This window comes from Pantherophis guttatus, chromosome 18 (assembly GCF_059756535.1).
Source record: "Pantherophis guttatus breed Tessera chromosome 18, ASM5975653v1, whole genome shotgun sequence".
NCBI classification, from domain to species: Eukaryota; Metazoa; Chordata; class Lepidosauria; order Squamata; family Colubridae; genus Pantherophis; species Pantherophis guttatus.
This window is the reverse complement of record NC_142080.1, coordinates 11,051,363-11,073,919: the sequence shown is the minus strand read 5'-3', so window position 1 is coordinate 11,073,919 and position 22,557 is coordinate 11,051,363. Positions and strand designations below refer to the sequence as shown.

The window sequence follows — 22,557 nt, the reverse complement described above, 5'->3', positions numbered from 1 at the left end:
TGACCACCACCCAAGAGGGATTCCCACGATACACCAAGCTGACCCCCAGCCTAGGAAGCCCCCCTCCCGCTGCCCTCACAGCACGTGCCACTCCCCCCCCCTTCCTGGAGAGTTAAGCCTCATTGATTTAGGTGGACCTAAATTTTAGGGGGGTCTCTCCCTGCATCGCAGAAAAGCAGCCGAGCTTGCTAAGAAACAAATGCAAAAAGAATAATTTTAAAAAATAGATTTATTTCTTTATTTTGGGTTAAAAGTATTACAGTGAAATTAGCATGTCACCAGGGGTATAAGATCGCTGACTGGAGACACACACAGATGCAAATATATGTAAGCATAGATACATATCCATATCCATATCCTCCTGGACTCACGGCTGTCTTTAGAAGACCATTTGACGGCTGTGGCCAGGAGGACTTTTTAATCAGGTCCGCCTGATTCGCCAGTTGCGTCCCTTTCTGGCTCGGGACTCATTAAGTACGGTCACTCATGCCCTCGTCACTTCCCGCCTGGACTACTGTAATGCTCTCTACATGGGGCTCCTCTTGAGGAGCACCCGGAGGCTCCAGCTGGTCCAGAATGCGGCCGCGCGGGTGGTTATGGGAGCGACATGGCGCTCCCATGTGGCTCCCCTCCTGCGCGAGCTGCACTGGCTCCCGGTGGTCTTCTGGGTGCGCTTCAAGGTTTTGGTTACCACCTTTAGAGCGCTCCATGGCTTAGGACCAGGGTACCTACGAGACCGCCTTCTGCCACCAGTAGCCTCCCACCGACCAGTACGCTCCCACAGAGAGGGTCTTCTCAGGGTGCCATCGGTCAAACAGTGTCGACTGGCGGCCCCCAGGGGGAGAGCCTTCTCTGTGGGGGCACCTACCATCTGGAACGAGCTCCCCCCAGAGATACGGAAGATCCCGGATCTGCGCACTTTCCGCCTCAAAACATTCCTATTCCAGCAGGCTGGCCTGGCCTAACTTCCCTTTTAAATTGCTATTTTTAAATTTGTCTTATAAATTGGGGTGTTTTAAATTTGTTTTGGGCCAAAGTATTTAATGTATTTTAAATGGTTTTTAACGTTTGTACTATCTTTTGGCTGTTCACCGCCCTGAGTCCTTCGGGAGTAGGGCAGTATATAAATTTAATAAAGAATAATAAAATAATAATAATGTCAATACACGAACAGCACGGCTCTCCGGGTAGAATTCATTTTAATTCAAACAGCGATAATAGTCGATAATAAGAATCGTCGCTGCGTTCATCAAAACTTATGTAATAGACACGATTGTTTTTTTTAGAGTAGTTAATTCCCATATTTCAATGTTCCGTTTTAAGGCCATCTGGGGTTGTTGTTGTTTTTTTCTTTGAAGACGTTTCACTGCTGGAGATCCGAGAGGCTTCCTCAGCTTCTAGCCTGGGTTTGCCGGAGAGGGCTGCAGTGCCGCCGGCGGCCAGCAGAGGGCAGAGAGAGACCAGCCTTTCCTAAGCGGGTCCTCCTTCCTCCGACGCCTGGCCCCCTCCCTTCTCTCTCTTTCTCTCTCTTTCTCTGCACGGGTTTTCTCCCCGCCTTTCTGACGTGCTCTTGCAAGCCGGAGACGCGGGGACGGGTTGAATCCCCCGTAGATGCGTCTTTTGCAGGTGAGGAATTGAGGGGGGGGGGTTGGGGGGGTTCCTCTGAGGAGGGGGAAGGGGGAGCAAGGTGGGGGGCTCTTTTGGGTGGAGAAATAAACTGGGGAGGGGGGTCTTCCCCATGCAAGGGCTCTTTCCGTGCGAAGATGCAAGACACGCGTCGAGGGAGACACGTGTGGACCCAAATGAGGGTATCCCAGAAGCTTGACAGTGGGAGGGGAGGGGTCTGAAAAGCAGGGGAGGGGTCTCCTCCCACCCACCCACCCCTTTGCCTTCCTTGCTGGGTCCCATCCAGCTTTCCAAAGGAAAGGAATCTCTGTGCTGGTGGCCAGGAAGAGAGTTCCTCTGGGCATGGGCAGAGTGCATCCCTCTTCTTGTTCCATTACTGTTGATTGCCATATGGGGGGGGGACCCTTACGCTGAACCCCCCCCTGAACCCCACAGAAGCCCCACACACACCATCACCACCAACAACACACGCACAACTGATTCGCACCCAGTAGGTTGTGTGAATCCAGCTCCTGGGTCTTGGAATCGAATCGTAGACTCGGAATAGAGCCAAGAAGGGACCTTGGAGGTCTTCTAGTCCAGCCCCCTTCAGCTCAAGCAGGAGATCTTCCAGCCAAGGTGTAAAGTGCTCAATTTAGGACCACAACGGAGGTCCAATGTTTCTGTCCCGCTAAGCGGGACACCGGAGTAAATTTTGCCCCCCTTTGGTGACTTTTCTCTCATGTTAAGTTGAATCACTTGCCGTTGTTAAGCGAGTCACACGGTTGCTACGTGAATCGGGCTTCCCCCATCGACTTTACTGGTCAGACGGTCACTAAAGGAGACCCCATGTGACCCCCTCCCCCAGGAGGGACGCTGTGACCGTCATAAAAGGTGAGTCAGTTGCCGAGCGTCCGAATTTTGACCGTGTTTTACCTAGCAGCGGTCGTAAGTGTGAAAAACGGTCATAAGTCGCTTTTTTTTAGTGCTGTCGCAACTTTGACCGGTCGCTAAATGAAGTGTTGTTATGTTGTGTGGGACAGATATGCTCCTTGTTGCACACCCTTAAGAATTCTTGAGTGTGTGTGAATGTGTGAATCCCATCCCAAAATTGCCACTTGCGTTCACCCCCAGACTAAACTGGGTTTGTTCCTCTTTGCTTGTGTTTCGCTTGTGTTTTGGGTCAACCCCGAACATGGGTGCGTTCAGCTGGTAGGCCAGTGTGCAGGATGGGGGGGGTGTTATTTGGGGGGGCAGCTGGCCGGAGCCCCCACTTCGGTTGTTGAGTTGCACACCACAATCTGCCCTGCAAAAAATCCGAAGAGGAAAAATGGATCTTAAAAAGGATTTTTATTCCTGCGCATCGGTTCCAATTCTGTAAAATTAGAAGTTTAGAAGCCGAGTCTGATTTAGATTTATTTAGGTGAAATAACTAAAAATGGTTTAAATCAGAAATATTAAGAAAAAGTTGAGAAAGTGATAATTAATTAAGTCATACATTGGATTTTTAACAAAAATTATGAATTGTAACAACTGGAATATATTTCATTGGAATGTATATAATGATCAGTTTTAGAAATATGAATAACTTTCATATTAACTTTAAATTTAATTAGGGAAATTGTAATAACTGGAATATTTTTAATGGCATATTTGGAATCTAATCCAAAAAGGGAAAAAGTTGAAATGATATTGTATTGTATTTAAAATTGAATTTGGTTAAGGTGAGAGGTTAGGATGAAGGGTAATATTGGTTAAAAAAAACCCAGAGAGAATAAATATTATGGCAAAAAAGATAAAACTTTGGACTCAAGAAAAAAGGATTTTATTCCTCCGCATCGGTTCCAATTCTGTAAAATTAGAAGTTTAGAAGCTGAATCGGATTTAGATTTATTTCCCTTTCTGTTCCTTCCCGAGGGGGAATTTTGCCTTAAATAGTAATTATTTCCACTTTACGGGTATAAATTAAAATTTAAATAACTTTATTGTCATTGTACGTGTATACACAGTATAAAACAGACTCCCATTTCAATTTGAAGGCTCTATCCAAGAGTCCATCTCAATTATAGGTAGTCCTCGCCTTACGACCGCAATTGAGCCCCCAAATTTCTGTGGTTAAGCGAAACGCTCGTTAACGGAGTTTTCCTGCCACGGTTGTTAAGTGAATTACCACTGCAAATTGATAAGTTAGTCATCTGGTTGTTAAGTGAAACTGGCATCCCCCAAAAAGGTCGTAAAAGGGGGATCGCTTGACCTTGGAACACAGCAGCGGTCATAAGTACGAACCGGGGGCCAAGCATCTTGAATTTTGATCGGGGGATGCTGGAAAGGTTGCAACTGTGAAAAAACGGTCACAAGTCACATATTTTTCAGTGCCGTTGTATCTTTGGTCACTAAACGAACAGTCGTAAGGCAAGGACTAAATGTTTTTTTTTTGTTTGTTTTGTTTTCACAGCTTCACAAGGAAGCAAAGTTGGTGAAAAAGGAGTAATTGCAAGAAATAATCCTAGTTTCTCCTTTAAACCGGGTTTTTTTTAATTTTTTGCACTTTCAGGTCATTAGAGTCTAAAGTTTGCCAATCTCCCCATTCAGTGGAATTCTTGTCGCTATTGTTTGATTAATCATTTCTCGATTAATTACATTCCTGGCACGGAAGACAGGAAAGAGACCTTTGAAAAAAATACCATGGGGGGGAGGGGGAAGGAATCTGGAGTCTGGCAGGACCGTTTGCAAAGAAACAACACAGCTTTCCTTAAATTCTGCTTTGAAAATGTTTGCAAATTGCAAAATTGCAGAGTTTCTATGCAAATTTTGTCCAGGGTGGAAAATATGCCAACTAGACTTCTGGGTTTATTTTATTATTTTGTTTTGGGCTTCGTCTTTCTTTCTTTCTTCCAGCAATCTTAAAATGCAATGTTTTTGAAGTTCCTTAAATTCCAGGACCGAAGATAGAGCAGATAAAATGAAGCTTTGAAAAAAAAAAAATTTCTTGGCCTGTTTTGCTGCGATTAAAAGCCAATTTTAGAGAAAGGGTTTAACAGACGAACAGAGTCGGGAGGGATCTTGAAGGTCATCTAGTCCAACCCCCCAGCCAAGCAGGAGATTCTACCCCATTTCTGAGAGATGGCAGTCCAGTCTCTTCTTGAAAGCCTCCAGGGATGAAAAAGGTTTATTTCCATTGCAGCATCTGCATAGGCAGAGATTTATATTCGGGTGTTTGGCAAATGATCCATATTTACGACGGTTGCAGCGTCCCGCGATCATGTGATCCCCTTTATGAGCTGAGGTGGCGCAGTGGTTAGAGTGCAGTACTGCAGCTACTTCAGCTGACTGCTAGTTCAGCAGATCAGCGGATCAAATCTCACCGGCTCAAGGTTGACTCAGCCTTCCATCCTTCCGAGGTGGGTAAAATGAGGACCCAGATTGTTGGGGGGCAAGATGCTATCTAGTATACTGTCTTTGGTGTAAGCCCTTGGAGAGTGGGTGGCATAGAAATATTTATTATTATTATTATTATTATTATTATTATTATTATTATTAATTTTGCAGTCTTCTGACAAGCAAAGTCAAGACTCATTTAACGACTGTATTGCTAACTGAAACGATTCACTTAACAAAGTGTTGCAAGGAAGGTCGTAAAATGGGGCAAAACTCACTTGTCTCACTTAGCAACATAAATTTTGGGCTTCGTTGTGGTCATAAGTTGAGGACTATCCATAACGGGAAGTGAAACATTAGTTCTTTCCTTTTTTTTTCCCTTCTCCCAATTCCTTTTTTCCTTGCATGCTGTGTCTTTTAGAGTCTGTACACTTTAGTCCTCGACTTATGACCACAATCGAGCCCAACATTTCCATTGCTAAGCAAGACGGTCGCTAAGTGAGTTTTGGCCCATTTGGCAACCTTCATTCAGGCTTGACACCTGTCTTGCCGGAGTTGTTAAGTGAATCCTTGCAGTTCTTTAGTTCACATCGTCATTAAGTGAATCCGGCTTCCCCATTGACTTCGCGGATCAGAAGTTCACAAAACATGACTCCAACCGTCATAAATACGAACCGGCTGCCAAGCATCTGAATTTTGATCACGTGACCATGGGGGTGCTGCAAACGGCCATAAGTGTGAAAAACGGTCGTTAAGTCGCTCCTTTCGGAGGAGTTGCAACTCCGAACGGTCACTAAACAAACGACTGTAAGTGGAGGACTGCCACCTCTCTTTCTCAGATGGCTAATTTATGGGTCTTTGTAGTGAAAGCATGGATTTGTTTATTTTTTTAAAGAGCTCAACAAATAAATAAGCAAATAGATCATAAATAGGGATGGGTTTTCCTGCTCGAGCAGGGGGTTGGACTAGAAGACCTCCAAGGCCCCTTCCAGCTCATTCCGTTATTCTGTTAAAATCTGCTGATGCTTTTGTGCCCTGTTTGGCTTTCCCTCTGTAGACAGCCCTGGCGGAATCCGAACCTGGAGCACCTGAGGGCCATTGCAGCCACAGGAGAACCCCGGCTTGAGATCCGGTGATCCGTCCTTCGGAGTCCTCATGGAATGGATCCCAGCCTCTTCGGGATCTCTCGTCCAGCCGACGGAGCCCGAGGCGGGGTGGGAGCCGGCGGAGTCCCCGGCCGACCCCGTGAGGGCCACCGAGGGAGGGGCCGAGCTGTCCCGTGCGGCCTTTTCCAGCAACGGCTTGCAGACATGCCAGGGGTCCCCGCCCTGCCCGCTGGGCCAGATGACCTCTGGGGTGCCCCCAGTTCCATCTCCTTCCCACGTAAGCCAAGCCCCCGGATTGCTTTTCGACCGGTCCATCTCGGGTTCCTCCACCTGCTCGTCTTTGGCCAGCTCATCCCAAGAGTCGGATGACGTCTTCAGCGACGTCGAAGGAAGGTCGGTCACGACGAAGAAACGGGTGCTGAGGAAGGTGAGATGGGGGGGCATGGGGGGGGCACAGCTGGCCGGGGGGGGGTGTCTTTCTTTAAAAGCAGGGGGGGATCCAACCTTGGCAACCTTTAAGGCCTGTGGACTTCAACTCCCAGAATTCTCCAGCCAGCTCTGTGAATCGAGGCAGTTGTGAAACGAATCACACAATTGTTTTACCCATTGAGTTTGCTTGTCGGAAGCTCGGAAAAGCCGATGGTTTTACGACCTTGCTCGCCATCGTTGTTAAGTGAATCACGAAGTTGTTCGATTAGTAACGTGGTTGTTAAGCGAATCTGGTTTTGCCCCATTGAGTTTGCTTATCGGAAGCTCGGAAAAGGCGATCGTTTTACAACCGTTGTTAAGTGAATCGCTGAAGTAGTTCGATTAGTAGCATGGTCGGTAAGTGAATCTGGCTGCCCTGTTGACTTTGCTTGTCGGATGCTCGGAAAAGGCAATCGTTTTACGACCTGGCTCGCCACCGTTGTTAAGCGAATCACTGCAGTTGCTCAACGAGCCGAACAGTTGTTAAGCGAATCTGTTTTTTTCCCCTTGACATTGCTTGTCAGAAAGTCGCCAATAGGGGATCCCGTGACCCCGGGGGAATATTGCCACTCGTCATAAATACGAGTCAGTTTTACCAAGCGTCTGAATTTCTTGGAATGGTCCTTGGAATGGCTGTGTCGTAAGTGCGAAAATCGGCCACAAGTCCGTTTTTTTCAGTGCCCCTGTAACTTCGAACGGTCGCTGAACGAACCGTCGTAAGTCGAGGATACGTGTAAGTGATTTATTGACGCGGATAAACCTATAGATTAATTTTTTACATCCGGGAGCAGGGAAGTTAAGGAAAACTGGGCGAAATCTGCAAAGAAGGCGCTTTAAAATCCGGCCAATGCATTTATGAAGGTTCAACCCTAAATTTGTTTATTTTGGCTATTTGCATTTTAAGCCTGAAAGCTTCTTGCTGGATGTTAGTCAAAGTAAAAACTAAATAAATAAAAAAATAAGTTTACATTAGATGGTAATATTAGAAAACAGGATGTGGAAATGTCCACATAGCAGCAACTAAAGCAGAGTTTTTCTCAACCCTGCCGGCTTTGAAGACGGGCAGACTTCAACTCCCAGAATGCCCCAGCCATTGCCGGCTGAGGCATTCTGGGAGTTGAAGTCCATCCATCTTTAAGGGTTGAGAAAGATTGGTCCAGTTACGGCAGAGGTCTTCAAACATGGCAGCTTTAAGACTTGTTGGACTTCAACTCCCAGAATTCCCCAGCCATTGCTGGCTGGGGAATTCTGGGAGTTGAAGTCCACAAGTCTTAAAGCTGCCAAGTTTGGGGACCCCTAAGTTAAGGAAACTTATGTTAAATCCCTCCTTTTAAAAAAAAAACAGCACTGGCTTCCTTTAAATCCATGCATTGCTCCCCAAATCCGGATTGAACCACCCCAAATTAAGATCAAAGTCGTTTTTTCTTTGGATAACACCACCACTCACAACAAAGATTTAAATAAAAACTTTCGGGACCGTTTTGAATAGTTTGCGTAGGAAACTTTTTAGGAAGCACAACTTTCACGGGTCTTGAAGAGGGTCAAAATTTAAAACAGGAAGGAAGCGCAGCGCTGGGAATTCAAAAGCTCATTTATTTGCAAAATAATTTTTGCAAAATTAGCAAAAAAAAAAAAAAGAGCTATTTTTTTTTTATAAATGACATTATCAGCCTGTGCAAAAGTGAATAACTGTACTGAACAGCTGGACGGGGTGGTCGCAAGGGAGAGTCTGGAAGGCTGAAATTAGGGATTTAGATCAAAGTTTCATTATTATTTTTTTTCTTCACAAAGCACAAATTCCAGAAGTGACCATCCATTCCACAGTTTCAGTCACAAATGGACTTCGTGGACCTTACTTCACACTTATGTGGTCCGTAGAGGGGGAGGGGGGCGTGCATAAGCCAGGGGTGAAATCTAAAATTTGTTACCACCGGTTCTTTGGGGGGGGGCTTTTTTTTTTTTTTTTTACTTTTAAAAGCATTTTTTCGGCCGAAGAGGTTGTAGAAAAAATGCTTTTAAAAGTAAAAAAAAAAAGCCTCTGCCGATCAGGCAACTCAGCTTGGATCGTCAGAGGCATTTAAAAGAAAAAAAAGGGTTTTTTTCTTTGAAAAGCCTCTGACGATCCCAGCTGAGCCGCACGATCATCAGAGGCTTTTTTTTTTTACTTTTAAAAGCATTTTTTTGGCCGAAGAGGTGGTAGAAAAAATGCTTTTAAAAGTAAAAAAAAAAAGCCTCTGCCGATCAGGCAACTCAGCTTGGATCGTCAGAGCCATTTAAAAGGGAAAAAAAGGGTTTCTTTCTTTTAAAAGCCTCTGACGATCCCAGCTGAGCCGCACGATCATCAGAGGCTTTTTTTTTTTACTTTTAAAAACCTTTTTTCGGCCGAAGAGGTGGTAGAAAAAATGCTTTTAAAAGTAAAAAAAAAAGCCTCTGATGATTGCGCGGCTCAGCTGGGCATGGGGGGGGGGGCAGGGATTTTTGCTACCGGTTCTCCGAACCACCTGCCTCCATCACTACCGGATCAAGCGATCCGGGCCAAACCGGGAGCATTTCACCCCTGGCATAAGCGCACTAACGTGCCTATCGTCCCTGCCATTGTTATTTTTAGTCTCTTATTCTCGCTCTCGTTTTCGTTTGACAAATTCCAATAAATAAATAAATAAACATAAAATAAGAACATATTTTCCTCTTTGAATAAAGGAGTCGCGTTAACCCTTCCAACCCTTCAGATAAGTGACTGTCTAGTAGTCTCTTCTTTAAAAACCTCCAGGGATGGAGCACCCACAACGTCTAGTGGCAGGCTGTTCCACTGGTTAATTGTCCTCCCTGTTAGGAAGTTTCTCCTTAATCCCAGGTTGCTTCTCTCCTCAATTAGTTTCCATCCGTTGTTTCTTGTCTTCTGGTGCTTTGGAGAATAATTTGACCCCTTCCTCTTCTTTGTGGCAGCCCCCCAAATACTGGAATCCTGCTATCGTGTCTCCCCTAAATCTTCTTTTCTCTAGAGCCAGACCCAAATCCTGCAGCCCTTCTTCGTCTGTTTTTCTCTCCAGGCCTTTGATTCTCTCAGTTGCTCTTCTTTGCATTTTTTCCAAAACTGGGTTGCCAGGCTGCCACGTTGCCACAACAGAGCGAGACGAGAGCCAACCCCCGTGGCGCCTGGACCACGTGACGAGCCCCCCACGCCCGGTGCCGGATGCAGGGGCAGCCCTGGGTGCAAAAGGACTCTGCATGCATGCAGAGGAACCTTTTGCACAGACCGCAGGGGAGTTCCTGGGCCGGTGCAGAGCTGGTGTCGCTCGTAGGGCCCTCGTGCTTGTGGTTGCCAGGTGTGGCTGTGCCGGCTCCGGCTGGTTTTCGGGTGGCTTCTCCGCGTTGCTAGCGTGACGGAGCTGCTGGAGGGCGGCTGGACCTCCCGGCTGGGCTGTGCAGGAGGAGGAGGAGGAGGAGGCTGAGATTTCCTGCCTGGGGGGGTGACGCATGTCGGTTCCTCTTTCCTCCATCGTTGGGGAATCCTGGCAGGCCCCGACGATTGCGCCCGGCGTTGTGTTGGCAAAGATCAATGGGCTGTTTTGCACCCGTTTTGCACGTCTTTGGGAGATGCAACTGCTCGTGCAGAGCCCAGATTGCCAAATTTTTAGCAATTTCCTTCTTTGCAACAAGCAGTTCCTTTGTTTTCTTGGCGTTTAAGACCGTAGCTTTTTTTTTCTCTCTCTCTGCTTGTTTTTACTTATTTATGTGTTATCCTGCTTTTATTACTTTGTCCAATAAGTCAAGGAGGAGAACATATCCAACGGCAGCTTCTTCCTCCTGTTTTCCCCCCGTCACAACAACCCTGCGAGGAAGGATGGGCTGAGAGAGAGGGAACTGGCCCTCTTAGGATCAGAGAATCATTGGGGTTGGAAGGGACCTTGGAGGTCTTCTAGTCCAACCCCCTGCCCAAGGCAGGAGGCCTTATGCCATCCCAAAGTCACCCAACCAGTTTTTCATACCTAGGACTAGAACTCCCAGTCTCCTGGTGATTGGCCCAAAGTCACCCAGCTGGCTTTCATGCCTAAGGTGGGACTAGAACTCCCAGTCTCCTGGTGATTGGCCCAAAGTCACCCAGCTGGCTTTCATGCCTAAGGGGGGACTAGAACTCCCTGTCTCCTGGTGATTGGCCCAAAGTCACCCAGCTGGCTTTCATGCCTAAGGCGGGACTAGAACTCCCAGTCTCCTGGTGATTGGCCCAAAGTCAACCAATTGGCTTTCATGCCTAAGGCGGGACTAGAACTCCCAGTCTCCTGGTGATTGGCCCAAAGTCACCCAGTTGGCTTTCACGCCTAAGGCGGGACTAGGACTCCCAATCTCCTGGTGATTGGCCCAAAGTCACCCAATTGGCTTTCCTAGCTAAGGTGGAACTAGAACTCCCAGTCTCCTGGTGATTGGCCCAATGTCACCCAATTGGCTTTCATGCCTAAGGCGGGACTAGAACTCCCAGTCTCCTGGTGATTGGCCCAAAGTAACCCAGTTGGCTTTCATATCTAAAGTGGGACTAGAACTCCCAGTCTCCTGGTGATTGGCCCAAAGTCACCCAGCTGGCTTTCATGCCTAAGGCGGGACTAGAACTCCTAGTCTCCTGGTGATTGGCCCAAAGTCACCCAGCTGGCTTTCATGCCTAAGGCGGGACTAGAACTCCCAGTCTCCTGGTGATTGGCCCAAAGTCACCCAGCTGGCTTTCATGCCTAAGGCGGGACTAGAACTCCCAGTCTCCTGGTGATTGGCCCAAAGTCACCCAGCTGGCTTTCATGCCTAAGGCAGGACTAGAACTCCCAGTCTCCTGGTGATTGGCCCAAAGTCACCCAGCTGGCTTTCATGCCTAAGGCGGGACTAGAACTCCCAGTCTCCTGGTGATTGGCCCAAAGTCACCCAATTGGCTTTCACGCCTAAGGCGGGACTAGGACTCCCAATCTCCTGGTGATTGGCCCAAAGTAACCCAGTTGGCTTTCCTAGCTAAGGTGGAACTAGAACTCCCAGTCTCCTGGTGATTGGCCCAATGTCACCCAATTGGCTTTCATGCCTAAGGCGGGACTAGAACTCCCAGTCTCCTGGTGATTGGCCGAAAGTCACCCAATTGGCTTTCACACCTAAGGCGGGACTAGGACTCCCAATCTCCTGGTGATTGGCCCAAAGTCACCCAATTGGCTTTCCTAGCTAAGGTGGAACTAGAACTCCCAGTCTCCTGGTGATTGGCCCAATGTCACCCAATTGGCTTTCATGCCTAAGGCGGGACTAGAACTCCCAGTCTCCTGGTGATTGGCCCAAAGTAACCCAGTTGGCTTTCATATCTAAAGTGGGACTAGAACTCCCAGTCTCCTGGTGATTGGTCCAAAGTCACCCAATTGGCTTTCCTAGCTAAGGTGGAACTAGAACTCCCAGTCTCCCAGTGATTGGCTCAAAGTCACCCAGTTGTCTTTCATGCCTAAGGCAGGACTAGAACTCACCATCTCCTGCTTTCTAGCCTGGTGCCTTAATCCCCTTAGCACTTGGAAGTGAGGAAGTCCCATGTTGCTTCTATTGGGATTACGGTGTCATGTCAGCATTCTAATATTGGTAGTCCTCAAACTTACGACAGGCCAATCAGGTTGTGGGAACACCATCCATGGATATATCTGTCTTTCAGGCCTCCCCACCAGGGTACATGATACAGATACAGATTAACAGAGTTGTGAGGGACCTTGGAGGTCATCTAGTCCAACCCCCCACCCAAGCAGGAGACAGTTACACCATTTCTGACAGATGGCAGTCCAGTCTCTTCTTGGAAGCCTCCAGGGATGAAGCTCCCACAACTTCTGAAGGCAACTTCTACTCCATGGGTTGATTGTTCTCACTGTCAGGAAATTCCTCCTTATTTCTACGTTGCATCTCTTTTTGGTCAGTTTTCATCCATTTTCTGTTTCTGGTTTTACCACACACACCTACAAACCCAGAGTTTCCATGTTTTCAGCCACCCATTTTCTGGCTTTTCCTCTAGACAAAATCCTGGAAGACCTTTTTCACCATGGTCCACTGGTCTTTGCGACGACGCAGCTCCTGGGTGCAGCTGGCCGGACACGAAGGTATGAATTGCACGAAGACGTGTGGGGTGCCCAGGGGAAGGTGTGGGGAGGGGGATCAGGAGCCAAGGCTAAATCCACTTTGGCAACTTTAAGATGGGTCGACTACAACTCCCAGAATTCCTCAGCCAGCATCCTTTAAAATGGGTGGGCTATAACTCCCAGAATCCCCCAGCCAGCATCCTTTAAAATGGGTGGACTCTAACTCCCAGAATCCCCCAGCCAGCATCCTTTAAAATGGGTGGATTCTAACTCCCAGAATCCCCCAGCCAGCATCCTTTAAAATGGGTGAACTATAACTCCCAGAATCCCCCAGCCAGCATCCTTTAAAATGGGTGAACTATAACTCCCAGAATCCCCCAGCCAGCATCCTTTAAAAGGGGTGGACTATAACTCCCAGAAACCCCCAGCCAGCATCCTTTAAAAGGGGTGGACTATAACTCCCAGAATCCCCCAGCCAGCATCCTTTAAAAGGGGTGGACTATAACTCCCAGAATCCCCCAGCCAGCATCCTTTAAAATGGGTGGACTACAACTCCCAGAATCCCCCAGCCAGAATCCTTTAAAATGGGTGGACTACAACTCCCAGAATCCCCCAGCCAGCATCCTTTAAAATGGGTGGACTACAACTCCCAGAATCCCCCAGCCAGCATCCTTTAAAATGGGTGGACTATAACTCCCAGAATTCCCCAGCCAGCATCCTTTAAAATGGGTGGACTATAACTCCCAGAATCCCCCAGTCAGTATCCTTTAAAAGGGGTGGACTATAACTCCCAGAATCCCCCAGCCAGCATCCTTTAAAATGGGTGGACTATAACTCCCAGAATTCCTCAGCCAGCATCCTTTAAAATGGATGGACTATAACTCCCAGAAACCCCCAGCCGGCATTGGCAGAGGAGGCCAGTGTTGTGTTGACCTCCAGGTGTTCGCCTCCGTTCTCCTTCCAGGCAACTTCAAGCCCAGCGAAGGGGGCCAGATCCTGAAGAAGTTCAGCGCCGTGGAGGAGGCGTGTCTGTCCGAGCTGATGACGGACGTGCTGCGCCCTTTTGTGCCCGCCTACCACGGGGTGGCGGAGGTGGGCGGCGAGCGCTACATCCAGATGGACGACCTTCTCCGCGGACTCCAGAATCCCAGCATCATGGACTGCAAGATGGGCACCAGGTCAGAGCGGCCTTCCTCGCAGGGCAGGCGGGGAGAATGGGATCGGGGTGTGGGGGGGGGGCATCTTTAATTTACAAATCCCTCTTCCAAATCTTCCTGGATCCAAAGGATCTTGTCATAAGAAATGATCCCTAGACAACGATCAGATAAGAGAGCGGGAAGCCCTCAGCTGCATAATGGACGGAGAAAGAAAACTGACTTCCTCACTTATCTGGCTGTAAAAAGAGATGGAGGGAGATTCGTCCTCGATTTACGACCACAATCGAGCCCGAAATATCTGTTGCCGAGGGTCGCAGTTGTGAAGTGAGTTTTGCCCCATTTTACGACCTTCCTTGCCACAGCCGTTGTTGAGTGAATCACTGCCGTTGTTGAGTGAGTTACGTGGTTGTTAAGTGAATCTGGTGTCCTCGTTCACTTGGCTTGTTAGAAGGTCGCAAAAGTGGATCAAAAAGGGACTCCAGGAGACTGCAACCGTCATAAATCTGAGTCCAGTTGCCAAGGGCAACTGAATTTGGATCACATCACCGGGGGTGGGGAGTGCTGCAACGGTCGTAAGTATGAAAAACAGTCATGAGTTAAGTTGTTTTTTTCAGCGCCGTTGTAACTTGGAACGGTCACTAAACGAATGGCTCTAAACCAAGGACTATAGCTTACCATAAAGCAGGGGTTGCCAAAGTTGCCAAGGTTGGAGACCCCTGCCATAAAATAAAATTAACTCATCCTATCCGGTTCACCTGGGAAGACTGACCCCTCCCCATTCCTCCCCTCCAACAAATGTAGTCCCCGACTTACAACGGTTCATTTAGTGACCATTCAAAAGTTACGACGCCACAGAAAAAAAGGGACTTAGGAGTGGACCGTTTTTCAAACTTACAACCTTTGCCGCATCCCCGTGATCAAAATTCAGACCCTCGGCAACTGGTTTATACTTACGACCGTCGTCGTGTCCCCAGGGTCACATGATCACACGTGATGGTCAAAACGAAATCAGTGGGGAAGGCAGATTCCCTTAACGACCGGGTTACTAACTTACCCGCGGCAGTGATAAGCACTGGGGCAAGAAAGGGCGCAAAACGGGGCCGAAAACACCCGACCCGTGTTTCACTTAACGACGAATTTTGTGGTCATAAGCTGAGGACGACTTGTATTTCTTGAGTTAATGGGAAGGAGAGTTTTAACTCACCAAGGGAGCTTTCCCTTTCGTCCCGGTTGCCCAGAACGTACCTGGAGGACGAAGCGGGCAAGGGTCAGCCCCGCTCAGCCCCCCGGCGAGACCTCTACCAGAAGATGATGAAGATTGAGCCCTGGGCCCCCACGCCGGAGGAGCACAGTCAAGGGGCCGTCACCAAGCCCCGTTACATGCAGTGGAGGGAAAATACCAGCTCCAGCACTTCTCTGGGGTTCCGGATCGAAGGGGTGACGGTGAGTAGCCGGAGAAGTGCCGTGTTTGTGTGTGTGTGTGTTTGTACATCTGTGTGTGTGAGCTGGAGAAGCAGGTCTCCCATCAACAGGTCAGGATACGGGCTTTCCACACTCTCTCACTGAGCCGTGGTGGCCGAGTGGTTCGAAGGCAGAATTGCAGGCTGACTCTGCCGACTGCCAGCAGTTCGATCCTGACCAGCTCAAAGTTGACTCAGCCTTTTGTCCTTCTGTGGTCGGTAAAAGGAGGACCCAGATTGTTGGGGGGCAAGAGGATGACTCTGTAAACCGCTTAGAGAGAGCTGAAAAGCTCTGTGAAGTGGTATATAAGTCTAAGTGCTATTGTCCTTCCTTCCTTCCTTCCTTCCTTCCTTCCTTCCTTCCTTCCTTCCTCTTTTCTTTCTTCCTGCCTTCCTTCCTTCCTTCCTTCCTTCCTTCTTTCTTTCTTTCTTTCTTTCTTTCTTTCTTTCTTTCTTTCTTTCTTTCTTTCTTTCCCTCCCAGTAGTTAGAATGCAGAATTGCAGGCTAATTCTGCCAACTGTCAGGAGTTCGATCCTGACTAGCTCAAGGTTGACTCAGCCTTCCGTCCTTCCGAGGTGCTAAAACAAGGACCCAGATTGTTGGGGGGCCAGAGGCTGACTCTGTAAACTGCTTAGAGAGGGCTGCAAAGTACTGCGAAGCGGTATATAAGTCTAAATGCTATTGTCCTTCCTTCCTTCCTTCCTTCCTTCCTTCCTTCCTTCCTTCCTTCCTTCCTTCCTTCCTTCCTTCCTTCCTTCCTTTCCCTCCCAGTCGTTAGAATGCAGAATTGCAGGCTAATTCTGCCAACTGTCAGGAGTTCGATCCTGACTGGCTCAAGGTTGACTCAGCCTTCTGTCCTTCCGTGGTCGGTAAAACGAGGACCCGGATTGTTGGGGGTGCCAGAGCCTGAGAGAGGGCTGCAAAGCACTGCGAAGCGGTATATAAGTCTAAGAGCCATTGCTATTTCTCTCTCTCTCTCTCTCTCTCTGCAGATCGAGGGGGGAACCGTGCAGCGGGATTTCAAGCAGACGCGGAGCCAGGATCAAATCATGGAGATCTTCTTGAAGTTTGTGAAGAATCGCGTGGACGTGTTGGTGAGCTCTTGACCGAGGAAAGTGGGAGGAGGAAGCAGGATTCTTAGCCGAAAAGTGGGACCGAGCTTTCGTTCAGTGGCTGAGCTAAAACGTCGTGGGGCGGATTTGATTTTGGGTTGGTTGTTGTGGTTTTTTTAGGGTGGGGTCCGTGGTGCTCCCTGAGTTTGGTTGTTTTCTTGCAGATGTTTCATTGCCCAACTAGGCGGCCTCCTCAGTGTCAGAAGGAAGTGGGGTTCGCTCACCAGCGTTGGTGGGAGTGTCCTTGGTGGCTCCTTGTTTAGAGTGTCTGAGTTGTTTGTCTAAGTTGATAATTCCTTGACTGGAGGATTGTTTGTCTGGTGTTAATCTCTGCTTATCTGGGTGTTTTGGTCTCTTTGTTTCCTTTGCAGCTTTTTGATTGTCTTTTTTCAGGGGTGGGCTTCAAAAATTTTAGCAAGGGGTTCTCAGCCCGGTTGCTGGGTGGGCGTGGCCATGGTGGGCGTGGCCTAGTCAGCTCCCGGGGGGGGACTTTTTGCCCTCCCCAGGCTCCAGAGGCTTTCCTTGAGCCTCCGGGAGGGCGAAAACGGCCTCCCCAGGCTCCGGAGGCCCTCTGAATCTTCCGGTAGGCCTGTTTTTCGTCCTCCACGAGGCGCCACGCACGCCCTTCATTTACCTGCATCCAAAACGGGCTGCGTGGGGACTCCTGGGGGGGGAAGGGAGGGGTGGGCGGGGCCAGCCAGGAGTGGGATTTGGGGGTTCTCCGAACTGCACAGAATCTTAGCTAGAATTTCTCCTGCGAACCCCCAGCAGCTCCACCCCTGTCTTTTTTGAATGGTGTGTAAATGTTGTTAATCTCTGTGTGCCTGGTGATGGCTGAGGACTTGGCTTGATCTACAGGGGTCTCCAACCTTGGCAACTTTACGACTTGTGGACTTCAACTCCCAGAATTCCTTATGCCATGATTACCTGTACCAAGGACTTACCTGTAACAATAGATTGGGGGGTGGGGGAATAAACCACAATGGGGTAGATCAGTGTTTTTCAACCTTCAATGCTTTAAGAGGTGTGGATGTTAACTCCCAGAATTCTCCAGGCAGACATGAGGAATCCTGGGAGTTGAAGTCCACAAGTTGTAAAGTTGCCAAGGTTGGAGACTAGGACGCTCACAAGTTGCTTCTCTCCTTGGTTAGTTTCCATCCGTTGCTGCTTGTCCTGCCTTCTGGTGCTTTGGAGAATAATTGGACCCCCTCCTCTTCTTTGGGGCAGCCCCTCAAATACTAGGACACAGCTGTCATGTCACCCCTCGTCCTTCTTAAGGCATTTAAGATGACATTTAAGATGGCTGGACTTCAACTCCCAGCATAGCTGGCTGGGGAATTCTAGGAGTTGAAGTCCACCCGTCATAACGTTACCAAGCTTTCGAGAAACACTTGAAGCACACAGCTGCAGTGGTGCAGTAGTTAGAATGCAGTATTGCAGGCTAAACTCTGCCCACTGCCAGCAGTTCGATCCTGAGCAGCTCAAGGTCGACTCAGCCTTCCGTCCTTCCAAGGTGAGTAAAACGAGGATCCAGATTGTTGGGGGCAAGAGGCCGACTCTGTAAACCGCTTAGAGGGGGCTGGAAAGCACTATAAAGCGGTATATAAGTCTAAGTGCTATTCCTTCCTTCCTTCCTTCCTTCCCTCCCTCCTTCCTTCCCTCCCTCCCTCCTTCCTTCCTTCCTTCCTTCCCTCCTTCCTTCCTTCCTTCCTTCCCTCCCTCCTTCCTTCCTTCCCTCCCTCCTTCCTTCCTTCCTTCCCTCCCTCCCTCCTTCCCTCCTTCCTTCCTTCCTTCCCTCCTTCCCTCTTTCCTTCCCTCCTTCCTTCCCTCCTTCCTTCCCTCCCTCCTTCCTTCCTTCCTTTCCTCCTTCCTTCCTTCCCTCCCTCCTTCAGGTTGACTCAGCCTTCCATCCTTCTGAGGTCCGTAAAATGAGGACCCAGCTCTTTGGGGGCAAGAGGCTGACTCTGTAAACCACTTAGAGAGGGCTGTAAAGGCACTGTGAAGCAGTATATAAGTCTAAATGCTATTGCTTCTCGCTCCTCCCTCCCTCCCTCCCTCCCTCCCTCCCTCCCTTCCTTCCTTCCTTCCTTCCTAAAGGTTGACTCAGCCTTCCTTCCTTCCAAGGTGGGTCAAATGAGGACCCAGATTGTTGGGGGCAAGAGGCTGACTCTGTAAACCGCTTAGAGGGGGCTGGAAAGATACTGTGAAGCGGTATATAAGTCTAAATGCTATTGCTTCTCGCTCCTCCCTCCCTCCCTCCCTCCCTTCCTTCCTTCCTCCCTTCCTTCCTTCCTTCCTTCCTTCCTTCCTTCCTTCCTTCTAAAGGTTGACTCAGCCTTCCATCCTTCCAAGGTGGGTCAAATGAGGACCCAGATTATTGGGGGCAAGTGGCTGACTCTAAACCTCTCAGAGAGCTGCAAAGCACTGTGAAGAGGGATATAAGTCTTAAGTGCTACTGTTATTTTCCTTCCTTCCTTCCTTCCTTCCTTCCTTCCTTCCTTCCTTCCTTCCTTCCTTCCCTCCCAGTGGTTAAGAGTGTAGTATTGCAGGCTAGTTCTGCCCGAGTGCCAGCAGTTCGATCCTAACCAGCTCAAGGTCAACTCAACCATCCATCCTTCTGAGGTCCGTAAAATGAGGACCCAGCTCTTTGGGGACAAGAGGCTGACTCTGTAAACCGCTTAGAGAGGGCTGCAAAGCACTGTGAAGCAGGATATAAGTCTATTGCTTACTGATTTTCACTGTATTAAAGTCACTCTTATATTTGTTTTTTGTTTTTCCGGACGCTTTTAAAAAACGACAGGTTTATTGGGGGGGGCGGAGACATTGCCCCCCAACTCTTCTTGTTTTAATATTCTCCTTGATTTGCAGAAGATCTACTTGGCACGCCTGGAGAATTTACGCCAAGCTTTGGAAGAGTCCGACTTCTTCAAGAGGCACGAGGTGATTTGCCGGGGACCCCCTCCCCCAAAAAAGGAGGAAAGCTGAGCGCTCCTCAGCCCTCAAAAGGGGCGTGAGATCAAACTGTCGGATCCCACCACCCGAACCGTGAAAAAATAATGTGGGGGACCTGCTTCCCTCTACCTTTATTGTGAGAATTTGACAGAGTTGGAAGGGACCTTGGAGGTCATCTAGTCCAACTCCCAGAATCCCCCAGCTTGCAGTATTTGAAAAAATATTGGATTAGAAGGGGTGGGTAACTACGGCAACTTTACAAACCTGTGGACTTTAATTCCTCTTGAAGGGAGTTGGAGTTGTGAAGTCCACAAGTCCTAAAGTTGTCCCAAAGTTTGCCGGGGTTCGAGGGATGCTGGAAAGCCAGCAGATCTTTGCATCCAGCGGTTCTCGCTGGTGAAAGAACTTTGTGCATGCTCAGGGGCAGCTCCGCCCTGCTTAAAGCAACCAGGACATCCGTGTAGAAGTGACGTGTTCCCAAACAAGAGCATTTATACCAGAGGTCTTCAAAGATGGCCGCTTTAAGACTTGTGGACTTCAACTCCCAGAATTCTCCAGCCAGCTATGCTGGCTGGAGAATTCTGGGAGTTGAAGTCCACAAGTCTTAAAGCGGCCATCTTTGAAGACTTCTGATTTAAACAAACAAGCAAAAAAAATCGCAGGGCCCTTTTCTATTTACCTCATTTGCAATAGGGTGTTCCTGCTTTATTTGCCATGCTATGTTTATATTTGGCTTTTCCAGAAAATTTGGCTCGTTTTTTTCCAGGCTGGGTGGCATTTCAAGAGTTTGATCCCAAATCCTAGAATATTATTCTGAGGCCTCTAAAGTTAAGCCACGCCAATTCTTCTAGTTTGGGGGAAATTATTTGACCTTCTTTCCTTTCCCTTCGTCCTCTCTCTCTCTCTCTCTCTCTCCTTCTCTCCTTCCCTCTTTCTCTCCTTCCTTCCATCTCTCTCTCTTCCTTCCATCTTCCTTCCTCCATCCCTTTTTTCCAATCCTTCCATCTTCCTTCCTTCCTCCTTCCTTCCTCCTTTTTCCAACCTATCTTTCTTTCCTTCCCTCCTTCCTTCCCTCCCAACCTCCCATCTTTCTTTCAACCTATCTTTCCTTTCCCCCTCCCATCCATCCTTCTTCTTCCTCCCTTTTTCCTTTTCCCTCCCTCCCTCCTTCCTTCCTTCCCTCCCATCAACCTCTCTTCCATCTTTCTTTCAACTCCTATCCATTCATCCATGTCCCTTCCATCCTTCTTCTGCCCTCCCTTTTTATTTCCTCCCTCCCTCCTTCCTTCCTTCCTTCCTTCCCTGCCTCTTTTCCTTCCTCCCTCCCTTTTTCCTTCCTTCCTTCCCTCCCTCCCTCCCATCTTTCCTTCAATCTATCTCTCCTTTCCCTCTCACTTCCATCCTTCTTCGTCCCTTTTTCCTTCCTTCCTTCCCTCCCATCAACCTCCTATCCATCCATCCCCCTTCTATCCTTCTTCCTCCCTCCCTTTTTACTTCCTCCCTCCCTCCCTTCCTTTCTTCCTTCCTTCCCTGCCTCTTTTCCTCCCTTCCTCCCTTTTTCCTTCCTTCCTTCCTTCCATCAACCTCCGATTTTCCCTTCAACCTATCTCTCCTTTCCCTCTCACATCCATCCTTCTTCCTCCCTCCCTTTTTATTTCTTCCCTCCCTCCCTACTTCCTTCCTTCCTTCCCCCTTTTACCCACCTTGCTCCCTCCCTCCCAGGTGATTGGGAGCTCTCTGCTCTTCCTCCACGACCAGAGAGGCCATGCCAGCATCTGGATGATCGACTTTGGCAAGACTCTCCCAGCGCCAGCCCACTCCCACCTTCGCCACGACGTGGCCTGGACCCCCGGAAGCCACGAGGACGGCTACCTGATCGGCCTGCAGCACCTGACCCACACCATCCGGGCGACTCTGGCCAGAGCTGAGCAGAGTCAGGACCCCCTCCCAGGGCCCTCGTGAGCCTACGGCCCCCCCGGGAAACAGCCGAGAATGGCGGAAAAGGACCCGGCCCCACCGAGTGGGCGACATCCCCACGGCAAAGGCAGCCATGCTGTTTGGGGAGGGGGCAGCTGGGAGCCTCCTGGAAGAGCTGCTTGGAGCTCCTCTCCAGCCTTCAAATTCTTTTTCCTGCTTCCACACACACACCCCCGACCCCAATTGCTCGCCAAAGGGGTCTCTCGTAGCCCGAGGCCATTTTCGGGCCCCTCCGTGGTGGGGCTGACACCCCCTCCCCCTTGGAAAGTACAGCAGCTTCTGCAAGGAGCTGAACAGAATCAAAAGTAAAAGAAGAATCGTCGCGGAGTAGCTCAAAACGGGACCGAAGCCGGACTTTCGGGAGGGGAAATTCAGACCGGGATTGCCTGAGTTTATCTGCGGCGAAGCGAACCGTGGCTTACTCCGTCGGCCCAACTTTTGCAGTTTCGTGCAACCCGCTGGAGTGGAAGCTGCCTGCAAGGGCCGGACGTTGGCAGGACTGGGTGGTTTGTGAGTCAGTGTGTCAAGCCAACGCAGGCCGCAGAGTCTGTGCAACCGCACGCACGAACACACCCTGTACAAGTCGGAAACTTGTAACTTTGCAAAGATGCGGCCTCTTCTTGGGATGTTGGGGGGAGATGAATTAAAAGCCAGGCAGGAGTGCCTTTTTCAGTTCTTCTTTGGAAGAAATTCCACTTTTGTGTGTGTGTGTGTGTGTGTGTGTGTATGTGTGTGTCTTTTTCATATCAAAGGAAATTCACTTAAGGCAGGAGTTTTCCAAACTGGGACACTTTAAGACTTGTCAACTTCAACAGGCTGCCTGGGGAATTCTGGGAATTGAAGTCTTGACTGAGGCATTCTGGGAATTGAAGTCCTGACGGGGGCATTTTGGGAGGTGAAATACTGACAGGCATTCTGGGAAGGTGAAGTCCAGGCTGGGGCATTCTGGGAATTGAAGTCCTAACTCAGACATTCTGGGAAGGTGAAGTCCAGGCTGAGGCATTCTGGGAATTGAAGTCCTGACTGAGGCATTCTGGGAGGTGACGTCTAGGCTGAGGCATTCTGGGAATTGAAGTCCTGACTGAGGCATTCTGGGAGGTGAAGTCCAGGCTGGGGCATTCTGGGAATTGAAATCCTCGCTGGGGCATTCTGGGAGGTGAAGTCTACCAGTGTTAGTTGGCCCAGTTTGGAGACTGCAGACTTAAGACGATCAATTCTGTTTTTACCTCCCCTCCAAGCTCAGCTCAGCTCACCGTTCTGGCTTCAA

The 22,557-nt window shown here is 49.1% G+C and overlaps 1 protein-coding gene across 1 annotated transcript; it reads left to right on the top strand.

The window, feature by feature from the left end:
- The first annotated feature begins 1,441 nt into the window (after positions 1–1,441).
- On the top strand, positions 1,442–21,965 carry LOC117658628 (inositol-trisphosphate 3-kinase B-like). Its single transcript, XM_060691927.2, has 8 exons — positions 1,442–1,626; positions 6,041–6,516; positions 12,568–12,652; positions 13,596–13,809; positions 15,027–15,231; positions 16,242–16,343; positions 19,230–19,301; positions 21,036–21,965. Exons 2-8 carry the CDS (start codon positions 6,139–6,141, stop codon positions 21,273–21,275), a joined length of 1,296 nt encoding a protein of 431 aa, XP_060547910.2. The 5' UTR covers positions 1,442–1,626; positions 6,041–6,138; the 3' UTR covers positions 21,276–21,965.
- Positions 21,966–22,557: the final 592 nt, after the last annotated feature.

Coding starts and splice junctions, on each gene's coding strand:
- LOC117658628 (XM_060691927.2), top strand. CDS start 6,139: ATGGAATGGATCCCAGCCTCTTCGGGATCTCTCGTCCAGCCGACGGAG. Junction 12,653..13,595: donor GCAGCTGGCCGGACACGAAG/GTATGAATTGCA, acceptor TTCTCCTTCCAG/GCAACTTCAAGCCCAGCGAA. Junction 15,232..16,241: donor TCCGGATCGAAGGGGTGACG/GTGAGTAGCCGG, acceptor CTCTCTCTGCAG/ATCGAGGGGGGAACCGTGCA.